Source organism: Corylus avellana, chromosome ca9, assembly GCF_901000735.1.
Source record: "Corylus avellana chromosome ca9, CavTom2PMs-1.0".
Taxonomy (NCBI): domain Eukaryota; kingdom Viridiplantae; phylum Streptophyta; class Magnoliopsida; order Fagales; family Betulaceae; genus Corylus; species Corylus avellana.
Genome location: NC_081549.1, coordinates 5,650,096 through 5,670,025, shown reverse-complemented (window position 1 = coordinate 5,670,025; position 19,930 = coordinate 5,650,096). Strand labels below are relative to the sequence as shown.

The window sequence follows — 19,930 nt, the reverse complement described above, 5'->3', positions numbered from 1 at the left end:
TTTAAACTCTTCAAACGTAATTTCAAACAGGCCCTTAAATGAAAACTGGCCTAATGGACCGTGGCAATCTAAGCAAATTTTATTATTTAATATAATATTCAAAGCATATGATAATTCAAAGCAGATGATAATTTAGATGTTCAAAATGAAGTTTCTTTTTTTAAAAAAAAAAATAGTTTAAATTATTTATTTATTATTATTTTAATTATTGCCGTTCAAATTAATTAATTAATTATTATTATTATATATATATATATATATATATTTTTTTTTTTTTTATGTCAAGCCAGTCCCCGAGGTTTTATGACGTTTTCCAAAGCCAAACAAGCTCTCAAGGGGAATCAATATACCTAAACCAGTATCCACACTGCGCAGCACAGACACAGAGAAGGAGGGGAAGAAGAAGAATGGAGGACATGAAGAAGAGAAAGCTGGGAGAAGCATCGACTGACGGAGAGACATCATCAGAGGAAGAGATGCGTTTACTGCTTGACCCTCTCCCTAAACCTCAGCTCGTCCATCTTCTTTCTAAACTGTACGTTTCTTTTTATCCTAATCCCACTCTTTTTCACTCTTTCCCTGGTGATTCTTATGGGTTTTGTCTTCTGGGTTTGTCTCCAATTCCCTTACCCTACGTTTTCTGGCCCTGAAATATGAACAATAGGATAAGATTTTGTTGTTTGATATGATTTATTTTTCAATTATCAGGATTCCACTGTGAAACTTTGAAACCAAACTTCTTTCTTTTTTTGGGGGGGTATGTGTGTTTTACCTCCACGGGATTGAAAAATATCAAGTCAATTTCTTTTTTCCTTTTAATTTTTGTTTGCAACCAAATGTCACCTGGGTAAATTGGGAAGCTGTGCTATAAAAAAATTGAAAGTCATTGCTCAGTTTTTTCTTTCCTTAAAACGAATGAGCAACATAGTTCAGTGTTTATTTTTTAAAATTTTGTAATTCCATTGAAAATTGGTATATGACAGGTCATTGTATGTTGTGTGATAGATTCTGGAATTTGGTTTGTATGTGACACATGCGGTTACCAAAAGAAAGAAACCATCTCATGCTAATGCTTATCATAAAATTTTTTATGGATAATGTGAATTATTTGAAATGTAGCACAAGTACATTCAATCTTGGAAAATTAAGGGAGTATATTTGTATTCACTTAGATTTCTGTCGCTTGTGAAGGCCAAATCAAAAGTTAATTATTTGTACTTATTATCAATTGTTTTTCCCAAAGAAAAAAGCAAATCGGGATACAGAATCTCTCAATGTGCAGATTACTGTTATGCCTTTAGTTGTCACAATGCAGTGATGCACCATTATTTAGACATCATGTGAAAGAAATCATAGGCTAGAAAGTTTTTTGAATTTCAATTCCAGCAAGAAGTGTAATATATTCTTGATAAGCCACATTACAAGCTACGCTTGGGGATGCGAAACCAGTCAATGTTTATCAATGAGAGTTGTCTCCGTTAAGCACTTCTCATGAAGGTTTTGGAACTTTTATTGTTTTACCTAAAGCCACAATACAAGCTACTCTTGGGGCTGCGAAGCCAGTCAATGTTTATCAATGAGAGTTGTCTCCGTTATCACTTCTCATGAAGGTTTTGGAACTTTTATTGTTTTACATAATTAAAAGATAGCATAGAAAGTGTTAATATATAAAAAGGCAAAGTAACTCATAAAATAGTCAGCTTTGCATGAGGTGTAGAATGTGGTGCGCCTTGTGATTCAAGCCATGAGGTTGTGACCGTGAGGCAGGCCTCATCGCTTTAAGCCCTGCACAAGTAACTGCCTCATCTGAAACATGTGTTCTTCATGTTTGTGTGTTTGTGTATGCATGTGCTTACAGTGATCCATGTTACGTGAGAATATTGTGCTTGTGTCATGTTAGAAGGTCCCATATGAGTGTTGCTTCTGACTGTATGCCGTGTGATTGACCCTGTGCATGTGTGTTTGTTTGCATGTTGAGACATAAAGAGGATCCCAATATCCCTCAATTGCAGAAGAAATTAGAAGTATTGCCAGTGCAGATCCTGTCCATCGAAAGCTTTTTGTTCGTGGCTTGGCCTGGAATACCACTTCAGAAACCTTGTGTGCTGTGAGTGCATAGCTGATTGCTGATCGTGCTTTGTGTGTCTTGCTTGTGATTGTCCCATAAAAGCTGGAAAAAGATATTCACTATTCTCTCGTAGATACTAAATTTGTTTGATACATTTGTATTTTTTACTAAACATTTTGCCTTTAGCTATTTTTCTTCTAGGCTTCTCAGAAAATTGGAGCAGAGCATATATGTATACTGAACATTTGAAGGTATGTTCTTGTTTAGGCGTTTCTAATGCATGGAGAGATAGAAGAAGGAGCTGTGATCTATGACAAAGCAACAGGAAAATCACGTGGTTATGGTTTCATTACTTACAAAAATATGGAGTCAGCTCAGAGTGCATTGAGAGCACCTAGTAAAATGATTGATGTAAGCTAAGCCATTTTTTTATCTTTGCACATGGGATTTCTCATTTAGAGTGGATCCTCCTTCTCATATTAAATCTCTTTCCTCATAGCAAACTACTCTCTCCATACAGACATTGTCTATAGCGCATGTAGAGGAATTTTAAATTTTCCCCCATTCCTCTCAAAGTTATTCCATAAGACAAAAATTCCAATGTGTTACTCAAATTGACTGTACAGTACCTTCACAATAATGAGTTTATTGTTTTCTTTTCCTGGTTGGTTTAACATATACATTCAGGGCCGATTGGCTGTTTGTAATCTTGCTTGTGAGGGCTTAAATGGAGCAAGTACAACACAAGATTTAGCCCAGAGGAAGCTCTACATCGGGGGCTTGTCACCAGATATCACTAGTGAGAAGCTGCTTGAATTTTTTGGGAAGTATGGCGATATAGAAGAAGGTTCAGTTGCATATGACAAAGATACAAATGAATCACGGTATAACACTAAGGCCATCTCTTCTTTTGTTGGGAATTCTTTTATTTCTGAATATTTAAATTGATGCAGCCATCATTTTCAATCTTTTCGTATAGTGGATTTGGCTTTGTGACATACAAGACAGTGGACTCTGCGAAGAGGGCCATAGATGATCCAAACAAGATGCTTGGGGTAAGTAACTATAAGCCTTGTGTCTAGTCATAATGTTCAATATTGCTTTTTTCATGCATGAGTCATGACCCTTTGAAAATAACAGGCCTGATTGTTGCTGCTCGAAACCAATTTTCTGTTCCTGAATACAAAAAAGAAATAAGAAAGAAAGGAAATAGAAAATAGAAAATAGAAAATAGTGCTTACAACAAGTTTGAGATTGCAACTTCGAGGAATATTATATGTTATCCTTTTTCTGTCGGGGGAAAATTAATTCTAAAGAACAGCATATTTCAAGCTTTCTTGTATTTCTGAAAACACATTTAACTTATTTTATTGATTTTGTAGAATAGATTTTATAATGTAATTCTTTAGGAAACTCTCGTGCATGCCCCGTGTACTTGAGTTTCTTCTCAATTCAATAATTTTTTGTCACTTACCAAAAGAAAAAAATAAAAATAAAAATAAAAATCTGAAAACACATTCTTTGTTTTTTCCCAACAACAAAGCTTAACCAACCCAATTCCAATCAGATGGAAGTAAACCTGATCTGCCTTTACTTTATAATTCGCCATGAAAGAAAGAACAATTGTTTAGTCTCAATAACTAGAACACAATCCCATGGAGTAAGAGATTTAGATAAGGAAGTGCCAAATGCCATTGTTATTCTCTTTATCCTATTACAGTTACCACCAAGGTAGTAAAGGTAGTGATGCGGCAAGGAGATCTGAATGAACCAGCCAAAGATGGCACCTTTCAAGCAATTGATGCTTACAAAAGGGTTTTAAGAAGAAATTCTTGCAATAAACAATATTATAGTAAAGGGAAGAAGATAAGATTGAAGTTGGAACAATAAAGCCCAAGAACTCATTATCTGAAATTTCATATATTAGAGAAGAAAATATTACCCCTACAATGACTCAAAAGAGGCTATTTATAATAGGCTTTAGTAATCCTAGAATCCTAGCCTATCATCTTTCATAGAACAATTAAATCATAACCATCCAACTTTATTCCAGTCACATGACCTTTTTTAAAAAATTGCTAAAAACATAATAATAAAAGACTGGTCTTGAGATAGCTAATGGATTGGAAAAAAAAAAAAAAAAAAAACAGACTATGGGACCTTTTTTGCTTTGGGCTTTTAGATGCTCCTGCATCAGGTAGTCACAGTAGGAAAATGGTTGGAGAAAAAGTCTGCTGGAAGAATATGGTACTTACAAGGAGGAGGACCTCTTGCATAAGTCTTGTTTGTCATCAAAATAGTTGGTTCGTTGACGATGTTAATGGCTACATGTACTTTACTTTTTGGTGTTGTTTGCAGTTATAAACTAATTTGTTTTGCAAATTTTAAACTGATAAACCTGATGCCTTGAAGTACTAATCCTATATATGGGGGCTATTCCATTGTGCTGATTTGAAATAGTTCCTGAGCACTCACCATAAGTTAAGATTCTTAGATTACTTTGTATATCCCTGTATCATCTCTGGGGAGTACCAAAAGCAATTGTGTGAATTTGTTTTGGTTGCAGGGGAGGAATATTATTGTGAAGCTAGCCGATTCCCACAAGGGCAAATCGCAACAAACACAGTTACCCACAGCAGTGGTTCCAATGGCCTTACCTATGGCAGCTGGATACCAACAGCCTGGAAATGCACACGCAGGCACTGTTCCTGTTGGCTACTCTTACCCTCAAACTGTAGCATCATACCCTCCTCCTTCTTTCCCTAGTCCTCCTACTGCACCTGCTCCATACCAGACACAACCTCAAATTCACTATGCACCAGTCAACTTAAAGAAAGATCCCCTTGGACTCCCATCAACACCAGTGGGAATTGGCGGCTACCCATATTACATTTCCAAACAATAACCGTGAGTCTTTTATAAAGATGGAGATATTTAATCTCCATCTCTCTTTTCTCTCTTTGATCTTAAAAACTGCTACTACTACTACTGTGGTAGTTTCATTTTTCACTTATTCTGTTGTATCTTATGGTTTCTGCCAGTTGGTACCTGGTTTTGTGGATCTGGGAAACTGTTTGGTGAGAATAGGTGTTGCCAATTTGAAGATGGCATGGAATCTCTAATGTTGGATAATTGTTTCTTGTAATGTTAGTCAAGAATAATGAAATCGAGTTTATTTACAGTGGTAGGGTTAGCTTCTCACTAGTTAATGTTTTTATCTTTGCTTGGATTAAAAGTAGAGACTAATAATGAAGTTCTTACTATTGGTTTCTTGTTGGATATTTGTTTCTTGTAATGTTAGCCAAAAAGAATGGAATCGAGTTTATTTACAGTGGTAGGGATAGTTTCTCACTAGTTAATGTTTTATCTTTGCTTGGATCAATAGTAGAGATTAATAATGTTCTTAATATTGGTTTCTCTTCTCCACCCGTTAAGTTTTCCTGCTTGAGCTTCTAGAAATGCATTTTTCTCAATATAAATAGGGTAGGCATCAATTGAGCCTCTCATTGAAAATAGAGAAGCAAATTTGAAATAATGTTGTCCTTTGGTGCCTTGATGCTGAAAGGCCTGCGTTGAACTTTTACAGAAGGCTTGGAAAGGGAAGTAAGTGAAATGAAAATAACTTTTTGGTATTTTCTCTAGGTTGGAAAAGGAAGGGATTTGTGAGGAAGATTGTACCCTTTTCAAGGGATTTGATGTCTCCCCCAAAAAATGGACAAAATTTGGGGCAGGGAAAATTAGGGATGACGTCCTGCAATTGAAGGCCCCATTAAGGGCCGGCAAAACGTGTTCGAGTGTCGGGTTTGTGTCCAACCCGACACGTTTAAGCCCAACTTGAACATGACACGTTTAACTAAACGTGTTGAACCCCCAACCCGAACACGACATGGTCTATAAACGAGTAATACGACACGAACACGTTTATATAAACGAGTTGTAATCGTGTAGTGTTACTCGTTTATAAACCAATACAACCCGACCCGAATGTAAACTCATTATAGTTTTTAACCTTTTATAGCCATACCAAAATGGCTATTCTTTTTTTCTTTTTTTTTTTCTAATCCGTCTTTCCTCTACTTCTTAAACAAAATCCTCAAAAACAATAACCAAACCATCAAAGGGCAAAGTTAATGCAAAAAAAAAATACGAGTCAAACGTGTCAACCCGCGAACCTGGTGGGTTGACACAACATGACATGTTTACTAAACGTGTCGTAAACGGGTGACTCGTTTACGACCCGAACCTGTTTAAGCCCAACCCTAATCTGAATTTTACGTGTCGAGTTCGCGTGTCACAGGTTAAATTGTCAGCTTTACCCATTATGCAAGAGTAGGGGTGGCAAAACGGGTCGGCTAATGACCCGCGACCCATTTAGATTAAACCCAAATACAACTCGTTTAGCTAATGAGTCAGCCCCACCAAATCCGGACATGACATGACAATTTCACGGGTCACCCGACATGACCTACTTAACCCGTTTAGTTTAGAAAGTGGTTTTTTTTTTTTTTTTGAAAAATGAAAGTGATAAGTCGAGTCATAAACGGGTCAATTGACCCGTTAAGGGTAACAAAAAAAAAAAAAAAAACTAAACGGGTGTAACAGGTCACCCACAGGTGACACGCGAGTTGACCCGTTAAGAGCAAAATAAACGGGTCATAAATTGGTTGACCCGTTTATGACGCAAACCCGTTTAAGGTAAATCCAAATTCGCTAATTTCGTGTCGTGTGAAAATTGCCATCTCTTGTAGCAAGAGACGCTACAGTTCAAAGAAAATAAAGCAGAAACCTTAAAAGCCCCCCACGTCACCAATCAACAACATTTTTGTATTTTCTTTTAAAAATGCTGCCAAAATACGATACTAACCATATTATTTTTTAGTAATTTTTATCTAATAACTATCTTACAATATTGACGTTGTTATCCTAACTAACTATTAGATTAGTTCTTGTTAAAAATAAATAAATTCAAGGTATTTCATATGCATAGTTAATCACATGAGAATTATATTATACTAATACACGGATATATTTCAAACTTTTGAGTTGTTCCTAACCAAAGCACCAGGTCAATTTGGAACATTTGCAACTCGAACAACAATATGAAGATCACACTCGAACACTATATATTATCTCATCAAAATGATCATTTTATAGATAAGAGGAAAAAGTATGTTGACCTGTAAAATTTCGCCTAAGTTTTAAACCAATGTCACTTGAAACCTACTTAGAGCATGTTTGAGATTGTGTTTGAGAAATAGAGCTTTTAAGTCAAAAAAAAAAGTTTTTTAGCAAAAGCTTCATCTTTAAGATTTTGCCAAAAGTGCGTTTTTCCATTTTTGAGCTTTTTGGACCCTTAAAAGTACTATCAATTTTTTTTACCAAAATGATATTTTTTTCTTCAAACGAATTTTTTAAGTGTTAAACGTATTTTTAGGCCTCTCAAATGCAAATGCAAACATACCCTTAATGTTCATCTCCTCCGGAAGATACAAAGCCACAATCTAATTACTGAAAATTCTGACCAGTGACCAGGACCTTCCGAAAATTAGATCTTAAACCCTAAATCCTAACTTAAATAAAAATAATCCCCTTTTTCCCAACTCCTGCTTTGAATTGAAAAAATAAATAAATAAATAAAATTGAATAATAATAATAATAATAATAATAATGATAATAAAAAACTAAAACTTTTTTTTTTTTTTTTTAATTAGTTAGCATTAATTTGGCCAAATTTACCTAAAAAACTTCTCCCACTCACAGGACCTTCGTTGAAAAACCCTTGTAGGCTAGGAGACTCGGGCTAGCGGCTCTGCGACCAAAGCTCCAATATGTGGCCTGCACTGGATAACCAGCAGTACAACGGAACGGAGCTTTGCAAGTTCGCAACTCAAAGTTTCTGAGTTGATAATCTTGTTCATTTCCGCATTCCCATCAAAATCCAAGGTAAGAATTTCAGCCCAGAGACTTGATACTCATTGCTATTTAGCCTAAAAATTGGCCTACTGGGTTCTCTATTCATCTTGCACTTTCAAATCTCATCAAACTGGTCATGACCCATTTTCCGAAGCTCAGAATACTATCTATTCTCAAATGGGTTTCTTCAAATATTGGTGAAAATCACCTCGGTTCATCAAAATCCCGAGTTTGGCCAACTGAGGCTTTCCACATTGCCCCAAACCCTCGGTATTATGGAACAAAAAGAACTGTTCAAAGTGAAACATGTGAAAGTTTTTATAAAGCTTCATCTGCTAATAGCAAAATCGTTAGTAAATTTTCTCCTCCCAGAAGGAAGAAAGCCCAAGCTGCATTGCTGGATTATTTGCATTCAACTAGGAGCATGCAATTCTTGGATGCCGAGAATATGAGTAAAAACTCGCCGCATTTTCTCGAAAATCTTTTGAAAAGGGTCGAAAGTGAAGAGGATATTGGGAGGTCTATTGCCCGGCTGTTGCGTTACCATCCCATTAATGAATTTGAGCCCTTTTTTGAGAGCTTGGGTTTGAAACCTTCTGAGTATGTTCCTCTTCTTCCACGCAATTTGATGTTTCTGAGTGATGATGATTTGTTGCTGGAGAATTATCAAGTGTTGTGTAATTATGGGATTGCGCGGAATAGGATTGGAAAGATTTATAAGGAGGCAAAAGAAGTTTTTCGATATGATTACGGGGTTTTGTCATCAAAGCTACAAGCTTATGAAGAACTGGGGCTTAGCCGGTCTACCATAATTAAGTTTATTGTTTCTAGTCCTTATCTTTTGATTGGAAATGTAAATGTGGAGTTTGTTCAGGTTTTAGAGGAGCTGAAGAGTTTTGGAATGGAAATCAGTTGGATTGAGGGGCAATTGTTGGAGGGGACTACTTATAATTGGAGCCAGATGTTTGGCCTTCTCTGCTTGTTTAGGAAGATGGGATGCAGTAAGGAGCAGTTGGCTGGATTGATCGCCAAGCATCCGGGCTTTCTATTTGAGGGCTCTGGGGATAGGACACTTTCTCTAATTGGGTTCTTATTGAAATTTGGATCCACAATGGACCAGATACATTTGATGTTTCTGCAGTTTCCACAAATCCAAGTTGGGAAATTTGTTTTGAATTTGAGGCAGTGCCTTGTTTTCCTGAATGAGATTGATATGGAGGTTTCAGAGATTGGGAAGATTGTCCGCTCTCATGCCCTATTGTTGGGTTCATGTACTTTGAAGAAAACTAACAGCTTGCTTACTAACTTGAATGTTGGGAAGAAGCGACTTCGTAAAATTGTCCAGGAGAACCCACAAGAATTGAATAATTGGGTTCTAGGAAATAGAGTTAAGCCATTACCAAATTCAGGAGAGGGCCTAAAATCAAAAATAGAGAGGTCTAAGTTTTTATTGAGCGTGGGATTTGTAGAGAACTCGGACAAAATGAAAGCAGCATTGAAGGTATTCCGAGGCAAGGGAGATGAGCTTCAGGAGAGATTTGATTGTATCGTGAAAGCTGGTTTGAAGCAGAAGGATGTTTCTGAAATGATTAAAGTATCACCTCAAATTCTTAACCAGACAAAAGATGTGATTCAAATGAAGATCGATTTTCTTGTAAATGATTTGGGTTATCCCATATCATCTTTATTAAAATTTCCATCATTTCTTCAATACACATGTCAGAGGGTCAAGCTTAGATTATCAATGTATTATTGGCTCAAAGATCAAGGAAAAGTAGATCCCAAGCTGTCCTTGAGCACTATAGTTGCATGCTCAGATAGTGTATTTCTTAGGCAGTATGTGAATCATCATCCTAGCGGCCCTCAGGTTTGGCAGGATTTGAAGAAAAGATTTTGTTCTGAATAATAAATATTAACTTGTACTTTTAAGGGTTTTGGCGTTTAGCCTTGCAAGTTATCAGCAAGTCGGTGTGGAAAAGTTCTTTCTTTTACAGCTACAAGTTGAGAAATTCATCGATGGTTTTTTATCCACATATTTAAATGAAGCCAATTTTTTGTCAAGTTTGCAAGCGCATAAGTGAATTCAAGGACAAAAGCATTTAAAACCAGGTAACGTTGCTTAAATTCATTTTTCTTTTTCTTTTCTTGTTGTCCATTGTGTTTAAGCATTTTGAGTCTTGACATCCCATGAAAAATGGATACATTTTTTGGACATTTTTTCACATAAGGAAGCACAGTTCCATTTCTTGTGTATTTTGTTAATTAAGACAGCATTTCCATGTTAAACAGCCAGAGTATGATTTCGCATGCCATGTGAAAAGAGTGAATTAGTTCAGTCTAATGTATAGTTCATCCCAACACCCCAGAGAAGCCAGGACAGATGTAGAGGCGGTGAGGGGGCACCCGATCCCCTCCAAAGTTCTGCAAATGCAGAAATTATTACAAAAAGTTAGTTTTGTTTGCACATTGACCATTTGAATATAGCCTACCCCCTCATTTAAAACTTTTTCCTGAGAAGGTGGGGGCGGCACCATTGAGAAAATGAGGGAGTCATTTGAGATGGTTGGATTCATGAAAAACTTCACCTCATTCATAAACACATTATTCGAATTTGAAACTCCTTGCTATTGCTCTATAACCATCCTCATGAAAATATTATCTTCTCATTCATTTACTTGTTATTTGGAATTGGTTCTACCTTTTGGTTAGCTATGGCTATTTATTGTAATGACAGCAGTAATTTGTCTTATTAGATTGTAATTTGATGTTACTGCATGATCTAGGAGAATTTTAGGGTTATGAGTCAAATTATAGATTATCTAAATTGTATCAATTTCAGTTTGTCTTTTCTTCTGCTGTATGAATCAAATACTTTCCACCGATACTTCCAGTTTGTAATTCTTGATCATAAGTTGCTAATGAGATGGGAGAAATCAAAGTAATCGTACAATATGGAGGAGAAACATGAAGACATATTAGAGTAACAAAGACTTTTGTGCTCTCGGCTAATCTGATTTTTTTTTTTTTTGGGGGGGGTGTGTTTGATGGGGCCAATAAAGTAGCAAGCAATGGAAAATTTTCCCATCAAGTTTCAATTATGTATAAAATGTGCTCTCTTGATCTGTATTCATCCTAACGCTCTTCCTAACCATTACCTAGAGCATTGCTTGTCAATATTTACTTTATATCAGATTATCCGATAACTACAATATATTTGTCTAACCCATGCCTGGCTAATTTGCATTGAAATGACAGGTAACATTGCAGTTCTTACTATTTCCATGAGCAAAGCTTGTCACTTTCTTCGTTGTTTTGGCCATGTGCAGCAGATACTTATGAGCTGCTGATAGTGGGAGGCTCAATGGGGTGAAATCTTAGCCACAGTCACCTTCAATGACAAAGAAAATCTTAGCAGCTCAGCCTTCCAAAAAGATTCAAAGAGAATTGTTGCAATATCAGCTTTTTAAAATGGTGATTTTTCAACTCTATAAAATATTTTACCAGAAAAAATAAAAACAAAATGATATGTTGATGACATTTCCTGTAACTTTTGGCATCGTGCATGTGGGTTAAGTAACATTCCATTGATGAGAATTTTTACCGACTACACTAATTAAACGGCTGTTTTGGTGTTTTGTTTTTTTTTTATTGTGAGTAGCTGTTTTTTTGGTGTTGATTTACAAAAACATCAGAAACAAACATGCTACATGTTGACATATATCTTGAAAACTGTCTTGTGGCAGGCACAGCCGCCTCCAGTGGTGATGCTGCTGAGTCTTCCATGGAGATAATGTAACTGCGAAAGAGATAATCTGGTTAGTCACTTTGCATCAAATGCTGAGATGTGCTGAACCTCGTTATAACAGACTCCTACCATTAGATGATTGATGGGTTTCCCAATATGGATTCATAGTCAAGGAATGCAGTGGTATAATCCACCCAAGGGTGGGAACTTTCGACACAAGGCAAGCTTTTATATGTTCCGATGAATTCTTTTCTCAAAATATTCATGCGAGCATAGAACTTTATATATTGCCTAAAGTCCTTTTAGCCAATCATTTTCTGTACGTAATGGTTGCAACTGATTCTAACCATTCCAAGAAGATTTTAGGGGGTTGTTTGCCAATGGACCAAAAAAAAGTCTCATATTATTCATCTCAAATTCAACTCTCAACATTCTTACTTTTTACATCACATCAATAATCTTTTTCTATTACTATTTTAATAAAAAAAAAATACAAAACAATTTTTTTTACTTTCCATACAAAACATTTTTACTTTTTTACACATCAATCAAATCTTGCTACAGTTCCAGGCCACTTTCTTTTTTCAAGCCAGTGGCAAACAGCCCCTAGAGAACCTGAATACTTGCTCTTGGTGAGTCAAGAGTCAAAGACCATAGTGAAGAAAATTTTGCAGCTGTGTAATTTTGACTTCGAAAGAGTTTATTACTGCTGTTAGAACAAAGATTAAGATAGGAGTGGTTGTTCTTTTGTAAGATGTGTTGGGATGATGCTTAAATCAAGACTAACTTGGGGTCAATTACATGTTGAAGAGGGATTGTGATATGGAAACGGTTGCATGAGAACTCCTATGAAAGGTAAATCACTAGGGTCTTTTAGCTCTTGCTCAAGACTCTGACTCTATGCATGTTACAATACCCATCTCCTAAACACTTAAACATCGGAGTTATTCTTTACTAGTACTCCTGACAGGCTCCATTGCTTACATTTCATTTCTTTTGCAGATACGATTTGGTGGTTGTTCGACACGAGAAAAACTGTTGTAATAAGATGGTATTAATAAAACTCACATTCTAATTAAGACCACAGGGTAAATGGAGAAGTTCATCCTTAACAAAGAGCAGCAAGATCACCCTGTACTTTCTTTTTTTATTTTTTTTATTTTATGTGCCATTGCCTATTGTGGATTGGATAGATTTGGTTCCCAACTTGGAAGCTTTTTCCCATGATTCATGAAAAAAGAAGTCATTACTATGACTTATGGAGGACAGGGGAGAGTCAAAAGGAGGGAAGGAATATTCGACTTACATGAGCTGTGAGGATGCTGACAGAAGCCAATCAAGCCGCAAGATCCAGTTAAATCCTAAAATCATTTTCCTTAATTTATAGAATTGAGAATTTACGTCAACCTTTTTTTTTCTTTTTTTCTTTTTTTTTTTGGAATTGAGATTCCAAATTTCATTAATCAAAAGAAGCTTGCTCTCAGCAACTACAATATCTGTTACACAGACTGGAAACGTCTCCCTCCACACTCGGTCCTCAACTAACGTTACTGCCAACTTCGCAATTCGGTGGTCTGCTTTATTGGCAGTTCTTTTAACATGCTGGACCTTCTAAATGCTGGATATTGTTGGGGAGATTCTGAGCATTATTCATCAATGCCCCAAATCAATTTGAAGTAATTGTATCACTTGACATGTAGGGTTACCACATGACATGTCAAACGATAGTCATACGGCATTAATTGATTTGTCTGACGTGCTAAAATAAAAATCCTAATGAACTAAATTTTAATTAGATGAGAATTGAAGGACTGAATTTGACACACCTTTTTATTGGAAAACCTTCAGATTTATATGATATATATTTTAGTGATTTTTCCTTTGTCGTTTAGATCATGGATATACACCATGGGCTTAGCTAGAATTAATATTTGGGGTAACTTCACTGAAGACTCATGAATTTTCACTCGATTTGACAAATTCTCTCTCCCCAAACTTTAAAATCTCTCAATTTAGTCTCCTGAACTTTTAATTGTAATCAATTTGGACCCTTCCGTCAGATTTTAAACGTTAAATGACGTTTATACTCCTGATTTTTTTTATAAAATTTTAACTTCATCCTTAATTCCAAAATGTTTTTTTATTTAAAAAAAAACAAAACAAAACAAAAATCAGGAATATTTTGGTCATTTTTTTGTATTTCTAATAGCTAAATTTGATAGAGGGGTTCAAATTGAGAGCAATTAAAAGTTTTAGGGACTAAATTAAGAGATTTTAAAGTTTGAGGAGGTTTGTCAAATCGAGTGGAAGTTAGAGGTCTTCAGTAAAGTTATTCCTTAATATTTCCTCCATTCATTTTCTAAATCGCCACTTAAATAAATTAATTAAAAAAAAAAAAAAAAACAGTCTATTTTCATTTGGCTCATACCACATCACCCGTGTGAAATGGGTAATAAAATAGGTGTGAAATGTAACCCGTGTGAAATGGGTAACGTTATTTTTTTCTTTTTATCCCATTTAATTAAAGTTGATTAAGCAAAGTCATATGTTAGGTTTAGGAAATTAGGCTGCTCACCATTAGGGCATCGTGATTGGGCCTTTTTTTACTTTTTCTTTTTTTCTCTAATGTAATTTTGTGGGTCTCACAGGAATTGGTAAAATTCCAAAACATTGAACATGAGCTTCGCTCCAAATTAGGTCGATTGAGACAGACTTTTTCCAGCATAACGTATAACAAGACATTACTGTCTACTTGTATTACTCTATATATGCCTTTGAAAGTTCCATGTAAGTTCCTCTAATAACGACAAGTTGGGTTATGGTTCACACTTCCCAGCAACCAATTTTCATTTTTTTTTCTTTCAAATTCTGTATATTAAATTCATGTCTTTCCTTAAAGCACATGATATTTTTAAATAATAATAATAATATATTACACCAATATCTCATTATGTTGATGTGGCAATATCGTGGATTAATACTGTCACATCAACATAGTGAGATACTTGTAAGATATTGGTGTGATATTATATAGTATTATTCTTTTCAAAAAAGGTTGTGAAAAGCATATGCTCTAAAGACAAATATTAGTTTAATAAACTAAATTAAAAAGAGTAATGCTAGAAATTACATTTTTATCAAATAATCATATCACAATGCTAACATTGCAGTCTCAACCAACCATTAAATCAATTCTTGTAAAAAAAAAAAAAAAATCTAGGGTTGGTTGACATCAGCATTGTGGTAGCTATTGAATACAAATGTTGTATATAACATTGCTCATTGAAAAATAGTAAGGCTGGAAACTACATTTTTATCCCAGAACTATCGTACAACGCTAACGCAGCAATTCTAACCAACCCGTGTATCTTTTTTTAACAATGATTGACCAAATGTTGGTTGAGACTGCCACATCAATATTGTGAGATAATTATAAAATGAAAATGCAGTATATATCATTACTAATTGGAAAATGAGTAATGATAGAAACTACGTATTTTTATTTCACAATTATTTCTACCGTCACTAAAAAAAATTAAAAAAAATAACAATAATAATAATAATAAATAATAATGTTAGCCATCATTTTCTTTTCTATCTTTTCCTAATAAAACGTTACTTAAATCTATTGTACTTTTAGCTTGCAAAAAAAAAACCTATTGTACTTTTCATGAGTCATGGACGGGGGTGATGGCTCCGTAGTTCAAACTTTTGTTTTATGTCCTTCATTTTTTCTCTCTCAGAATAAAAAATTAACAAATAATTCAAATACAAAACTCTTAAAAATATTAAAAAACAGATGAAGCTGGTTTTTTTATAAATTATAACATGATTTTGAGTATTCACCAAAATTTTGGAAAAGGAAAAAGATAGGTTCATTCGAATATGAATACTAGATAATTTTTATGAATAGGCTTTATTTATAAGAATAATAATAATAAAAAAAAATAAAAAAAAAATACAAAACAAAACCAGAACACAAATTAAGGGTATACCACAATCAGCCCCATAACCCCCCAAACAAGGAAAAAACTCACAAGCCTATTGGAAAAGCAATCTACCAAGATCACTAGAAAAGGTCGATGACCTATGGACGAAGGGCCTAAGTGGCCGCAACCCATTGCTAAACCATAGAGGGCTCGAAGGCATGCGACCCAAACAACTCATGCCGGACTCGGGTGCACTCTCATCAAAATACAGTCCTCAATAGCCGATTGAGGACTATGATAGCTCCGCCAATGTCCTACTTACTCCATGCACTCCCCCTAACAAACTTGAAAAATGAATCTCCATGTCAGTAACTGACTATTGACAAGAATTCTTAAAACTCTAAAAGAGGGTGCGAGGGACCAAATCCTATAAAAGGAGCATGAGAGTATTCGTTCAAGTAATGTTAATCGAACCTATCATTACTTTTCTGAAATTCCCTCTTGCCTCATCAAAACTAACTTGAGTATCGAAGTGCTCTAACTAAGTCCATTACCGACAAATCTTCTAATCTCCTTATTCGTTGTAAATCCTCCCCTGGGCTAGTGGTGTATAGTCACTGTATCAACAGTTTGTTGTATGTAGGAACGGAATTGAGAAGTCGGTTCCTCACTACAAAATGCATCATGCCAAAAACCAAGTATAGAGCTCTTTTGCAGGCCGATATTGACACTCCTGCCATGTTAAAAACAAAGAAACAACGGGCTATATAAGACTAATAAGTTAATAACACAAAGTCAGGAACCAACTCAAGAAGAACTTCCCAAACACAGGAACAAAAAAAAAATCACCCAAAATTATATTATCATGGACAACCCCCCACATTCTTATCAATTATTTATTAAAAGGGAGAAGACCAAACCATTTAACAACTTATTAATCTTGGCTTTGACCAAGAAAATGATGTACAAGAGCCATGTATACTATTTAGTGCATTCACGTTGGCTTAGCAATATATATATATATATATATATATATATATATATATATAATTTTAATTAAAAAATATATATATTTTATTTACTCATTTTTACAAAATACCTATATTTTACTTTTTATTTTTAACTATCCGCATTTATTATTTTATTTAATTTGTTTTCTTTTAAAAAATCTATATTTTAAAGTCATGTCTTATCAGCAGTAAAGTTTTTAATATTTGGTGAGCTAAAATAATTAATTGAATCCAACTACATTCTTTATGAAAATTTACATTTCAACCCCTTAAAATAAGTCAAATGTGATTACTCGCGTGAACCTTTCACCGCCTTTCTGATTGGAGAAAAAATAATAATAATAAATAAAGGAGTAATTTTACTTATCCCACCAGTTACGCGTCTTTTATAAACATTTCTTAATGTTCAAAGTCTCTTATTTTAGTGTATCGAACTTTAATTTCCTTTCGTATGCTTCATTCTGTTACATGTTACAGTTAAATTAAACGATGAAATGAGTAATTCTAGTAAGAGTATTTTAATAATTTCACACATTTTTGTTAAAATTTTACAAAAAATTCTATATACCAATGTGAGAGACTTTAAACATTGAAGAAGTATTTGTAAAAATCACGTAATGGATGTAAGTGAAATTACCCTGTAAATAAATAAAAAGTGGTACATCTGGGCGTAACACTCGCTCCAATTTTTTTACCCTACGTATACTTTTTTTTTTTTAACTGATTTCCAATGGGACCCTTGGCAGGAGGAAAAAATAAATAAATAAATAAAAAGACACTCTTTCTAACTTCTCAACCATTTTCTGCTCCTTTTACTTTCTTCCTAGTTCCTGCCTCTTTCTTCCTCTCTTTGGCTAAGCTCTCAAACACAGTACGGCTATGACTTATGAGAAATCTCTTCAAGCTTCAATCTTTTATGCTAACTTTTTTATTTAGTGACATCGTTTACTGATCTGGGTTTTCATTAGTTCTCATTCAGATCATAGATTCCACCACTTTTTGGCCCCTGCTACTTCACGTTGAAGCTGTCAACAGAAACAAACCCGGTTGTTTCTCGAGGTTTTAATGGTTTCTTGATTGGTATAATCAGATTTTGAGAAATGGGTTTTGCCTTTTACATGCAGGAAATGGATGCTTGTTATGAGGTCAGCTTCATTTCTGTTGGTTTTCTCTCTTTCTATCAAACATATTATATATGAGGAAGTGATGTATGTTCTGGCCGAAGTTTTTTGCTTCTTGAAAAGGTTCATTCTTTGTTTGGTTTGCTGAGAATTAGTAGGAAAAGAAAATAAATTCATATTTTAAATCATCGATTGTTCGTTGTTTGGGAACTGAGAAATGAAAGACCTCTACTTCACTGAGAAAAATTGGTCTTAGATTAGGTGAGTATTTCTTTTTCTGGAATCCAAAACAACAGAAGACGTAGGATCTGCGTTTCTCTTATTGGTTTCTTTTACTCAGTTTTCTAAACAACCAAACTGAGGATTATTGTATTATTATTATTATTTTGTTAGCATCGATTTGTCTTTGTTTTGATCGTCAAATGGATTCCTTCTGTTTATTTGGCAATTGATATAGTCTGCTTGGTTGAATATGGTTCTATAAACAGCATGAATTGATTTGTGATATTTACTTTCATCTCGCTTATTTATCCCATGTTTTTTTTTTTTTTTTGTCTGTTCATGATATGTTTGTTTCCACTGGTTTTCCCTTGTTGAGTGTGGACTCTACTGATGCTTGAATTGGTTGCTAGGAAGGTTGTAAAAAGAAAAAGCCAACAAAAATTGGGAATATATAAATTTTGTCAAATAGGACCTCATAAACAACATAACATCCATCGAATGTATTTTATAGAACTTTTCGGTATGGTTGAGGTGAGTTCTCATGTTTTGGAAACTAAAGCATCATTAAGCAATTCATTCAAGCTTGTATTTTCTTCTCTTTTATATTCCTCGGCTTTCTCAGCAATTAAAAGAGGGTATAATACAGATTTATTATATGTTTTCATGATGGAGTGATTATTCCCTTTCGTTTCTAGTAAAGCTGAGGATATGTCCTCTTCTTTAAAGATTGTTGGTTTTGGCTCAGGTTATGTGTCCCAACTGATTCGTTCTCAACTTTATTGTTGGCATGATATTAATTTCTTTGAGTCCTTTTTGGCTGTGGAAGATGAAATATATTAATTTTTGTGTCAATATGAATTTGCAGTTTCAGTTACTACATTTTAATTTAGGCCTCTAAGTTTATCTACTTGACTTTGCAGAAATCTTCTTGAATTGTTCAAAATTTTCTTTCGGGAGTTTCTTTATCATGGGTAGAGGTAGAGGAAAAGGGAAGAAGCAAACTGCTATTGCCACTCGTGAGGATCCTGGAAGTGGTGAAGAAGAAAAAATTCCAGCATACAGGAGAAGAGGAAGGCCTCAAAAACCATTGAAGGATGAAATTGAAGAAGAAGAAGAAGATGCTGAAAAGATTGCAGAAGATGGCGAGGATGCCAAAGGTAATATTTCTAGAAAAGATGTGAAAAGTCAGGGTATTATAGAGAATAGGCGGAAGAGGAAGAGGTCTGCCCCGGTAAAAGAAAATACTGATTCAGTTGGAGTTGAGAGTGGCATTGGAACAAAGTCAAGCCCTGATGATCCAACGAAGTCCGCTGGACTCCGACAAAATGGAAGTAGGAGAAAAAACAAACCCCGCCGGGCTGCTGAAGCTGGTGTTGAGTGCAAGTGAGCTTCGACTAGCTATTATGATGGTTGTGCACCTTCCTTTCCCTTGGTAGGGATTGAGGCTTTGTTAACCTACATATGGATTCCCATAATTTCTTTGCTATAATATGTTTTTGTAATATCGTGAGTTCCATTTCCTCTGAATGAATGATTTTGATTGGGAGGTCTTGGAACAGATTATACTGCCAGAATTTTGCATGGAGCTACCACATTTAAAAAATATTTGCTACTTTTCTGCTATTTGACTTCCGTCGTTGGTGACCAGAAGCTTCTTTTCCCCTTGCAGACAAACTTTTATGTTACTACATTAATCTTAAATTACGTTGCTCCTTTTCCCTCTCTCTCTCTCTCCACCCCCTCCCCAAAGCACACTGCTGCATGCAAAATAGAGCATGAAATTTGGGCAGATGTGTGGATGAATGAGCACATTTAAGGGAATCCAGAAACTTAGGTTTTCACGATATCCAAAATGCTGCAGCAGCAGCAATGAGATATTTGATGCAGGTTAGGGCTCAGAGAACGAAACTGAAGGCCTGGAG

General features: G+C 35.0%; 3 protein-coding genes across 6 annotated transcripts; all 3 read left to right on the top strand.

Annotated features, from left to right (window-relative positions):
- The first annotated feature begins 299 nt into the window (after positions 1–299).
- Positions 300–5,397, top strand: LOC132161622 (UBP1-associated protein 2C-like). Its single transcript, XM_059571781.1, has 7 exons — positions 300–535; positions 1,987–2,107; positions 2,336–2,479; positions 2,756–2,952; positions 3,048–3,123; positions 4,635–4,975; positions 5,110–5,397. Exons 1-6 carry the CDS (start codon positions 408–410, stop codon positions 4,971–4,973), a joined length of 1,005 nt encoding a protein of 334 aa, XP_059427764.1. The 5' UTR covers positions 300–407; the 3' UTR covers positions 4,974–4,975; positions 5,110–5,397.
- A 2,466-nt stretch (positions 5,398–7,863) lies between these two features.
- On the top strand, positions 7,864–13,126 carry LOC132162560 (transcription termination factor MTEF18, mitochondrial-like). Of its 3 annotated transcripts, XM_059572806.1 has the most exons (4): positions 7,864–10,090; positions 11,237–11,452; positions 11,725–12,581; positions 12,729–13,126. In XM_059572806.1, exon 1 carries the CDS (start codon positions 8,118–8,120, stop codon positions 9,885–9,887), a length of 1,770 nt encoding a protein of 589 aa, XP_059428789.1. In that variant the 5' UTR covers positions 7,864–8,117; the 3' UTR covers positions 9,888–10,090; positions 11,237–11,452; positions 11,725–12,581; positions 12,729–13,126. The 3 variants fall into 3 exon arrangements, with proteins under 3 accessions (XP_059428789.1, XP_059428790.1, XP_059428788.1); XM_059572807.1 differs by having other exon boundaries at positions 11,308–11,452; positions 11,725–13,126; XM_059572805.1 differs by having other exon boundaries at positions 11,725–13,126.
- Positions 13,127–17,463: 4,337 nt separating this feature from the next.
- Positions 17,464–19,631, top strand: LOC132192012 (uncharacterized). 2 transcript variants are annotated; one of them, XM_059607188.1, is made up of 3 exons: positions 17,464–17,536; positions 17,645–17,810; positions 18,929–19,631. In XM_059607188.1, exon 3 carries the CDS (start codon positions 18,976–18,978, stop codon positions 19,393–19,395), a length of 420 nt encoding a protein of 139 aa, XP_059463171.1. In that variant the 5' UTR covers positions 17,464–17,536; positions 17,645–17,810; positions 18,929–18,975; the 3' UTR covers positions 19,396–19,631. The 2 variants fall into 2 exon arrangements, with proteins under 2 accessions (XP_059463171.1, XP_059463170.1); XM_059607187.1 differs by having other exon boundaries at positions 17,469–17,536; positions 17,634–17,810.
- Positions 19,632–19,930: the final 299 nt, after the last annotated feature.

What these genes read in the sequence shown, in the direction of transcription:
- LOC132161622 (XM_059571781.1), top strand. Translation starts at nt 408, where the DNA reads ATGGAGGACATGAAGAAGAGAAAGCTGGGAGAAGCATCGACTGACGGA. An exon ending in AAAGATACAAATGAATCACG is followed by an intron (nt 2,953 to 3,047) that starts GTATAACACTAA and finishes CTTTTCGTATAG; the next exon opens with TGGATTTGGCTTTGTGACAT. An exon ending in ATCCAAACAAGATGCTTGGG is followed by an intron (nt 3,124 to 4,634) that starts GTAAGTAACTAT and finishes TTTTGGTTGCAG; the next exon opens with GGGAGGAATATTATTGTGAA.
- LOC132162560 (XM_059572807.1), top strand. Translation starts at nt 8,118, where the DNA reads ATGACCCATTTTCCGAAGCTCAGAATACTATCTATTCTCAAATGGGTT.
- LOC132192012 (XM_059607188.1), top strand. Translation starts at nt 18,976, where the DNA reads ATGGGTAGAGGTAGAGGAAAAGGGAAGAAGCAAACTGCTATTGCCACT.